Source organism: Fusarium oxysporum, chromosome 7 (genome assembly GCF_000149955.1).
Source record: "Fusarium oxysporum f. sp. lycopersici 4287 chromosome 7, whole genome shotgun sequence".
Lineage (NCBI taxonomy): Eukaryota > Fungi > Ascomycota > Sordariomycetes > Hypocreales > Nectriaceae > Fusarium > Fusarium oxysporum.
Window position 1 is genome coordinate 124,222 of NC_030992.1, and position 8,960 is coordinate 133,181.

General features: G+C 47.1%; 4 protein-coding genes across 4 annotated transcripts in view; 3 read left to right on the forward strand and 1 right to left on the reverse strand.

Annotated features, from left to right (window-relative positions):
- FOXG_18893 (uncharacterized protein) overlaps window positions 1-1,406 on the forward strand; it is a gene marked incomplete at both ends in the record, with an annotated part of 2,066 nt that extends 660 nt beyond the window's left edge. The window contains 8 exons of the mRNA XM_018399035.1: window positions 21-83; window positions 133-230; window positions 288-377; window positions 427-569; window positions 615-738; window positions 806-937; window positions 989-1,152; window positions 1,205-1,406. Coding sequence (XP_018239551.1) covers window positions 21-83; window positions 133-230; window positions 288-377; window positions 427-569; window positions 615-738; window positions 806-937; window positions 989-1,152; window positions 1,205-1,406 — 1,016 coding nt within the window. The remainder of the gene's footprint in view (window positions 1-20; window positions 84-132; window positions 231-287; window positions 378-426; window positions 570-614; window positions 739-805; window positions 938-988; window positions 1,153-1,204) is intronic.
- A 30-nt stretch (window positions 1,407-1,436) lies between these two features.
- FOXG_04731 (uncharacterized protein) lies at window positions 1,437-4,117 on the reverse strand. Its single transcript, XM_018382767.1, has 6 exons — window positions 3,704-4,117; window positions 2,785-3,654; window positions 2,322-2,726; window positions 2,058-2,269; window positions 1,806-2,003; window positions 1,437-1,735 (listed from the first exon to the last, which is right to left on the reverse strand). Exons 1-6 carry the CDS (start codon window positions 3,946-3,948, stop codon window positions 1,554-1,556), a joined length of 2,112 nt encoding a protein of 703 aa, XP_018239552.1. The 5' UTR covers window positions 3,949-4,117; the 3' UTR covers window positions 1,437-1,553.
- A 635-nt stretch (window positions 4,118-4,752) lies between these two features.
- On the forward strand, window positions 4,753-5,304 carry FOXG_04732 (uncharacterized protein; the record flags this gene model as incomplete). The annotated part of the gene is made up of 3 exons (XM_018382768.1): window positions 4,753-4,830; window positions 4,885-5,108; window positions 5,184-5,304. 3 exons carry the CDS (start codon window positions 4,753-4,755, stop codon window positions 5,302-5,304), a joined length of 423 nt encoding a protein of 140 aa, XP_018239553.1.
- Window positions 5,305-6,992: 1,688 nt separating this feature from the next.
- FOXG_04733 (uncharacterized protein) overlaps window positions 6,993-8,960 on the forward strand; it is a gene marked incomplete at both ends in the record, with an annotated part of 2,723 nt that continues 755 nt past the window's right edge. Inside the window, one exon of the mRNA XM_018382769.1 lies at window positions 6,993-8,884. Within this exon, the coding sequence (XP_018239554.1) occupies window positions 6,993-8,884 (1,892 nt within the window). The remainder of the gene's footprint in view (window positions 8,885-8,960) is intronic.

Below are 8,960 nucleotides of genomic sequence, written 5' to 3' on the forward strand. Positions count from 1 at the left end.
CAACCTCCTTGCCACAAAAGCTGTCAATGGCAATGCGGTAGATGTATACACCTTTGTACATCTTTTGTCATTTGACGTGGTTTGTAAGTCGTATTAGCTGCATGTTGGTGAGGAACAAATTAACAACCATAGATCGTTTGCTCTTCGGAGATGACCCCAGGTCCCTTGAACTAGGAGGAGAACACAAGGTTCTGTCTTACCTTAGGGCATGGCGCCCTCTCTTTACCTATGTGTGTACAACACAATACGAGTTTCACACCTTCAAGAATACTAATACGACGTGACAGAAAGAGGTATTGCCGCAGCTGGAGTGGCTTGGTGTGTATCTACCAGGCATATTTGGGAACAACTTCCGTAAAGTCAGGCAGTGGAAGATTGTGAGTAGTAGTCTAGTCGTGGAAGAACGCTCACTGACGATAAGAAAAGTATTCCGTCGATCTGATCAAGACGTCTCGGCAGAATAACATCGTCACGCCGTTCTTTCGTTCTGTTCTATACGGCGAGAAAGACGGTTACCTCAATCGGCCACTCACGGACTCAGAGGTGGCTGAGGAGTGTATGAGCGGAATGTGAGTTCGGTATCTAGGATGATTTCGTGAGCTGACGACTGTCAGGTTTGGCGGTACAGGAACAACCGCCAACACGTTTGTCTTTCTTCTCTGGGCTACTTTGCAACGACCAGAAGTAGTGGAGAAGCTTGAAGCAGAACTAAGAGCAGCTTTTCCCAACCCGGACTCGGTGGTCGACTATCAGGCATGTTCTTCGTTGATTAAGAACAAACAATAAGTGACTCTGACACGCCTAGACCTGCGCTCGTCTGTCCTATCTACAGGCAGTGACGAACGAAACCCTCCGCATGTATCCGACAATTGTCGCCATCTTGCCCAGAGTCGCCAAGAAGGACACCACTGTCGCGGGTCTTCACATACCAAAAGGCGTAAGCTATTCCATCCTCTGACATAAATTAACTAATAACAAATCATACCAGACTGTTGTGGGAACACAGAACTATACCATTCATCGCTCGGAACGAGCATTCCATGATCCAGATAACTTCCTCCCCGAGCGCTGGCTCGACGACAAGAACGTTGATGCTAGAAAAGAGGCATTTGTGCCGTTCTCGGTTGGTCCTCGCAGATGCATAGGAATGAAGTAAGTATAGGTATTGATATTCTCTATTGAGTTCAACGTTGACATGCAGAAGTCTTGCCCAAATGGAGTTGAGCAAACTCATAGCGGCGTTCTTCCTACGCTTCAATGCCACCATTGATCCTAGTATGCGACCCGAAGAAATGAGGATATTTGACAGTTTCAATGCTGGTCCAGCTGGGCGGAGGTTGCTTATTAGGCTTAAAGAGAAACATTCAGAAGCTGAGACTCCTGGTACTATCGCCATTCAACACTAGTGGGACGTCATTTCGCATGAATCAGTAGTGCATTGGGACATTTGGTGGGATCGAGAAGGTAAATTATCAGCCGATAGAAGTATGGGGTATACCTCACACAGACGACACATGGGGCAACATGTCTGATGGATAGATATTTCTTTACTTTTAGTCTTGAGATTCGAAAATAGCTCCCCAATCAATGCTGTTCAATGTCTGTTGGATAGCGCAGTCATCAAAGAAAGGATCCATTATGGGTCCCATATCAAAGTTTCCAGACAAAAAGCTTTGAGATAAAGGTTCAGTGGGAGCTTGGACATCGCAGATCCTCTTAGTGGGTACAGAAGATCCTGTTTCAATGGCATGCATGTTAGAAAGGTTTGAGAGAGAAAAATGAGATGAACTTGAAACAGTGCGTACCTGCATGTTCGATGCGTTGGAGTCGACCTTTGAGATTCTGAACGACACGTATGGCTTCTGTTGAAGATTTTACCTCCGAAGCAAGGGAGGTAAAGATTTCCATGGCCAGGGATAACGAATGGTCAACAGCAATCTTTACCTCGTCATCTGGATTAGACAATATAGAGGCTTGCAGGACTGTCGCTGCACCGAAGGTGACTATTATTTGATGTCAGATATATCGACTCCCGAAACTGCACGATTCAGACGTACAGTAGACACTCCACCATGCCGAACATCTGTAAACGGTGCCCAGGCCTTGGTGCAAGACTAAAATCAGCTTGTGGGCGGTTTCTCGACATTCCTGGGTCACCTCCTTGACAACTGCCTCGTCAAAGCTTTTGTGGTGGGAGCTTCCGATTGTAGCAGAGAATTCAGCGGGAAGGGTGAGGGGTCGCAGCAAAAGGAGACGTGTATATAGAAAGCTATATGTCATTAGCATCAGGCAAATATCGAAGGGAAACTTCGATGACTTACCGACAGTATAAGATTCTTGGTTGAAGAAGAGTGTTATCTTGCTGGACATCCGAGTCTGTAGAAGTACCCTGTAGTGTCAGATAATCCGGGAGGCCATCCAGAAATACATCCAGCTGTGAGTTCAGACGAAGGATCTCATCCAAGTCCAGTAAGGGCATTTTTGTCTGGTTATCGATGTCCATAACTTGCTCCTGAGCGTCTTGTGCATAGAAGGATTTCAACACCTCATCAAGAATTTCTAGAAGACGGATTGTGTATACAAACAATCCAAGCCGACATGAGGAGCCTGGCGGTTGAGTTCCTTCTCCGATTTCGAGAAGGTACTCGTCGTCGATGGTAATCGGCAAAGGCACACGGGACCTGCACGGCAGCATCGACGGCCTCCCGAACGTGGTACAAATAAGCCTTTCATTACGTGGTGAGTACACCTTATCGCATGGTCAAGTAGCACAGATGAACGCACCTATCCAACGTCACGCATACGTACCATACTCGTCTGCGCATTTCTCTTTCTAGTTGGTTGGCAGAACTGGATTTACGTGCATCGGTATGCAGGCCAAGGCTTTGTGCCACTCTAGTCGCCAGTCCTACCATGTTCCAACATCGGTTCGAGTGCATTGTTGATTGCAGATGAAGAGCGTTTAGCAGAAGCAATTGGACGACTGGTAGTGTCGCCTCGTCCAAGGTATCGATTGGCACGAGCCTCCTCGCTCTCTGGTAGAACTGGTCTGCCAAAGCGGCCCGGTTACCCGTTTTTGGGCTGTGGGTAAACCTGCATCCAATTGCGAGGACCATATTTAGTGTTGCCAGCATGATAGGGTTTTCTGTTGCTTCACTGCCATCTTCAACGTCTCCGGGCTCCCATAGGCGATTATAGAAGCGCATGAATGTTGGGATGTGCAAAATGGGATATACCGGATGGACGATATCCCAAAAGCTCTGAAGATACCTGTCAGATATGCTTCGAATAGGTACAAGATCTAGGACAGCCATATCTTTGCATTGTTCTTTGGCATCAGTTCTATATCGCTTTGCTCCCCGATGTTCGGCTGTATCAGCCGCTGGCTGGTCCAATGCCTCAGTCTCGCCTGTAATGAGTAGTACGTGTTCAACAAATGCGATCGTCGAGGACGGACCATAGAGCAGATGTTGATCCTTGTTAGGTAACGAGACAGTCGCCAGTCCATCGGTTGACTCAGCTTCGTCAGTATCTGTCGCTTCTGGTTCCGATGCTGAGCTTTTTGGAGCGCTGATCCTCGGGGAACGGTCACCAATCTCCTGCTTGCGGCTTCTCTCAAGTTCTTCCAATCGCTCCTCCAATGCTTGAATGTGTCTCGATGGGAGTCAACACTACTGGAGCTCGTGACATATACAATACGTACTTCTGCGTTTTTAACGTGCCCTCCTCATACAGACACTCTTGCTCAGATCCTCTTCTTCTGCATACATCGCAAACTGGCCGTTTGCCGTCACAGCGGACTTTGCGAGCACGGCAGCAATCGCAAGCGAGTTGTACCTTTCGGCGTTTTCGACGTAGTTCCGGCTCGTATGGGATCGAAAGGTCTGTTGCAGCAGGAAGATTGCTAAAAACATCGTCAAACGCCTGGTTTGAGTCTTGGAACGACATCGAGAACTAGTAGAACAAGAATTGTGCTCGCAAGGTTGAGGGCACGCAATTGCTGTACCGCTTTACTGAACCAGTTCGTACGGAAGAAGAGGGGTTGAGGTTTCGGGTGTTTTGTGCGCTCTAAACTCTATATCCTGCACTTACTGGCTTGAATCGGAGGATGGACATGGTTGTTAATGACTAATTGATGCGGGGAAGTTCATTCTTTGCTAGAAGTAAGTATGGTTATATTAGTGTACTAAGGACTGACTAAGCGGGCATTGGCGGCAGACGCGCCATCACGATGTATTCCGGGGCCTTACTATTTATTCACGATTTCTATTTAAATAAGTATTAAAATAAAAAATATAATTAACTACTTATTAATTTTAAATAAAATAATCTTAACCCCTAAGATATTATATAAATATTAAAATAATAAATTAAAAATAACTTTTATTTTATATTTTCTTATTATTTTTAAATAAATAGTTTATATAAATTATAGGAAGGATATCTCTCTAATAATAACTAATTAAGGTTACTTATCTTATATTTACTTCTGCCTAAACTTAGCCCTTAAGAACTTTTACTCCTTGCTTATTAGAATTACTCTAAAGAAAGATAGACCGCAATTCATAAGACAAAGTTTGACAATCGGACTTCTTCTAACACCGGTTGGGGCGGGCGTCGGTCTTTACGTCGAACTGATGAGTCAATGCTTTTCCGACAGTCACCGAGTGCCCAATTTCTCCGAGGTTTGAAGCTGTCCGAAAGTGGGTGCCCTCAAAGCGCTAAGGCCAACTAAAAGCCGCCTCACAAACCATGCTTGTTCTTGAAGCTGGTGCAACTGGCAACCTTGGCCAGAAGCTCATCGACAGCCTTTATTCACGTGGCCATCAAGTCCGTGGTGTCGGACGCAACCCACACAAGATCGGCTAAGCCCGTCGGGACAAGCTGGAGTACTTTGTCCAAAGCGAACCCTATTATGACGTCCCTGCCATCGAGAGTGCTTGCAAAGGTGTTGATGCTGTCATCTGTGCCTATACGGGCATGCCTGAATCGTCACTCGACGGCCAGCTTCTCTTGTTCCGTGCTGTCGAGCGAGTAGGGATAAAGAAGTATGTCGCCGCTTCGTGGGGCTTTGACTGGAAGAATATGAATATCGGGGTGCATGAGAGGTATGATGCATATATTGCGTTTCGAAACCAGGTTGAACTCAGCTCTGATATTACGCCTAATTACTTCTTTACCAGAGTTCTAGCCGAAGTATTGTTCTCACTCCCTGGCCACGGAGACTTTAGTCCTGCTAATAATGGTGCCTGGGACCCTAAAGGGAAGGCCATGGAGATCTGGGGTACAGGTAAGGATAAATGACACCGGAGTACAGAGCGTGATGCAGCAGAATTTACAGTGGCTGTCATCGAGCGCGATGATGCTTCTGAAAGGGCTTTTGGTTGGTATCTTCTGACTTTGATCGCTAAGACATATGGGCAAGTAAGAAACTGCCATGTCGCTATCCGCAAGAGCGGTGATGAAGAGGAGCTGCGAAAGATTGCACTGGAGGCGAGGAGGCAAGGAACGCGTCGGTTGTTTTGGCCTTATATAGGCTGGTTCTATCAACTGTTCACTACCGACAGATTATGGGTACTTGAGGAGTTGGATAACGATAAACTCTATGTCAAGACGTCTAGTCTAGAGGAATTTCTGCGCCAGTATCCACAGCTCTGATCGTCATGTATGGGAGAATTGAATTGTGGGCAACAGCACCATCATTATCATCATCAACTGTCATGTATTTAGTAGCTACAGCTAGATTAAACCCCCTCACTTGTGTCTGCTAGTTGCAGCAGCCTATTGTAAGAGGCCCGATTGTGACATATCAGCAATTGACCTAGATAATCCGCCTTTCACTACTGTATAACAACGTTTCCCGTCAACCATATACAGCATTATAATCTTAGCATCTCATATGCAGGTGTTGTTGAAGTGGAAGATGGACTATGTATACTAGTTTGAGAGGCCGGAGTTACCTCTAGGCACCGCTTGAGGATGCGTAGTCTCGAACGCGACCCGCCTGTGAAACTCGACTCTACTTCGACTTTTTCATTTCTTTTTTCTCTTTTTACCTATCTCCTTAACAGACTAAACGCTTAAGCATAGGGCTTTTGGTGCCCTACCTACCCCTCATAATTAGCATATACCTTTAAGTTATTTAAATTTTGAATTAGTTAGTTTTTAGCACGGAAAGTTTATTTTATGCCGAATTACTTGCGAGGATACATAACCACCTTCCAGCTGAGCGGATGTTGGGTCACGTTGATATATCGAATTGGTTCAAGGCGACAGGGTAAGCTCCAAAGTGAATTAGCCTACATCGTCCATTCTCATTATAACCTAAACAAATGAAGGCATTTACACTAAGTCATCATGATTTCATCATTACCGTCTAATCCAAACTTAAGGGTAAAATGGGTGTTTAGCGACAGACTTGCCCCGCGTCCTACTCGACCTTGAGATTAAAATATTTTGGTTTTAACTTTGCATGTGCAGGGTGACATTCGCAGCTGACAAGCCTTTAAGGTTATCGCAAAGTTAACGGGACGCTCTGAATCAGAGGCCAAGGTGGTTTTACACAGCCAGCAGGTTCTGTATGTCAATCACTCAGGATGCCAACCAACTCAGCATACCCAGAGGGGTTTTATTTGCCCTAAGGGCGGCAAAATGTCGACAGGCTGGATGCTTATGTTCTTGATGACAATCTTGCCCATACGGATGTTATTTATAGATGCATACTAGCAACAAAAGTATGGAGCTAAACAAAGGTAGACATGTCTCACACTCACATGTCAGACGTATGGATGTGTTGGATCCACACTCCTTTCACATGCGCTGCGTTCAGTATGGGCTGCAGTTGTGGTTTGAGAGTTTTACTTTCAAGCCTGCCTTGTTCGCAGGGTGTGAGGTTACCTATAAGTTATAAAACACCGTCGCAGACCAAAATTGAAGAGACAGTGATCTTATCCTACTCATCGAATACAAATGTCCTAATTCCGTATCTGACTATGAGTGATTCTTCCACAATCCATGTGCCCGAAGCAACTGTGGGCTCCGTGAGTGAACGTGGCGAAGCGATCCCCGAGGAGGAATTGGATACCCTAGATGGTTATGAGTACGTCGTGGTTGGCTCAGGAGCCGGCGGAGGACCACTAGCCGCCAATCTCGCCCGGAATAACCACAGAGTTCTTCTATTAGAAGCAGGCGATGACCAGGGATCCAACTTCAACCAACAGGTTCCTGCTTTCCATTCCAAAGCAACAGAGGACGAGAAGATGCGCTGGGACTACTTCGTCAAGCATTACGCAGACGAGGAAGCTGCGCAAAAAGACTCGAAAATGACCTGGGAGACACCCACAGGAACGCTTTATATCGGATTGAATCCACCCAGCGGATCAAAGCCGAAAGGAATCCTCTACCCGCGTGCAGGAACCCTTGGTGGCTGTACAGCACACAATGCCATGATCACCATCTATCCTCACGAAAATGATTGGTCAAACATCGCCATCCTGACCGGCGATGATTCGTGGCACCCGAACAATATGCGTCAGTACTTCAAGCGCCTGGAGCGCTGCGAGTATCTTCCAAATGGCACTCCTGGTCATGGCTTCACTGGATGGCTAGGTACAGATCGTGCTGATCTCAGACTGGCACTGGGGGACTTTAAGATCCTCTCAATAATCAGTGCTGCTGCTACTGCTATGGGTAATACGATCCTCGGGCTCATCCCCGAGAAAGTTTCCCAACTACTTGGACTCCTGCTGCGGGACATGAATTCCATTGATCCTCGCCGGGATATGACCGAGGGTATCTACCAAATCCCCCTGACCATGAGTCACGGGAAACGAAGCGGTGTCCGCGACTTTCTTGTAGAGACTGCCAAGAAGTATCCGCTGGACATCAGGACAGGCTGCCTTGCTACCCGTGTGATTTTTGACGAGAGTTCGCTTGCAAACTCCACTCCGAAGGCGACTGGTGTCGAGTTCCTCGAAGGAAGCAGCTTGTATAAGGCCGATCCCCGGTCAAGTTCATCCACCAATGGCACTAAACGTCGAGTCCGCATCTCTCGAGAGGTCATCCTTGCGGCTGGGGCTTTCGGCACGCCACAGCTTCTGAAGCTGAGTGGCGTCGGCCCAATGGACGAGTTGCAAAAGTTTGGGATCCGTGTCGTCAAAGATATGCAGGGAGTTGGAACCAATCTCCAGGATCGCTACGAGATTCCCATCATTACTAAAATAGAGGACGACTTCCCAATCATAACAAAGTGTACCTTCGGGGAGCCTGAGGACCCGTGCCTCGCAGACTGGTACCGTCAGCGTGGACCCTATCTATCCAATGGACTCCCCATCGGGATAGTGAAGAAGTCCAGTCAAGCAGATGCTGACCCTGACCTTTTCATCTTTGGCGGTCCTGCATTCTTCAGGGGGTACTATCCTGGGTATTCGAAACTCACCACTTCGGACAAGAGACACTTCACGTGGGCCGTGCTCAAGGCTCACACACATAACCAGGACGGAACTGTCATGCTCACCTCATCCAATCCTCGAGACGTGCCAGATATCAATTTCAATTACTTTACCACGTCTCAGGGTGAGATTGAGAAATCTGAGCGGGATCTCGGCGCCATTGCTGAAGGCGTTGCTTTCGCACGACGCATTATGGACGATGTCCTGCCGATTGTCACTGGGCCCCTTGAAGAAGCATTACCTGGCCGTCACTTGGCTTCTACTGAGCAGGTGAAAACATTCATTAGGAATGAGGCGTGGGGCCATCATGCTTCTTGCAGCTGCCCCATTGGATCGGATGGAGACCCCAAAGCCGTACTTGATTCTCGCTTTCGTGTTCGCGGTGTGAGCAACCTGCGCGTCGTTGATGCTTCTGTCTTTCCTCGTATTCCTGGGTTCTTTATAGTTCTTCCCATCTATATGGTTAGTGAGAAGGCGGCTGATGTTATTCTTGAAGATATTGGCGAGAGA

Bases quoted from the DNA above. Each gene is read 5' to 3' on its own strand.
- FOXG_04731 (XM_018382767.1), bottom strand. From the start codon at position 3,948: ATGTCGTTCCAAGACTCAAACCAGGCGTTTGACGATGTTTTTAGCAAT. The intron at 2,270-2,321 runs GTAAGTCATCGA...AATGACATATAG, and splicing joins CCAAGAATCTTATACTGTCG to CTTTCTATATACACGTCTCC. The intron at 1,736-1,805 runs GTACGCACTGTT...CCATTGAAACAG, and splicing joins CCAACGCATCGAACATGCAG to GATCTTCTGTACCCACTAAG.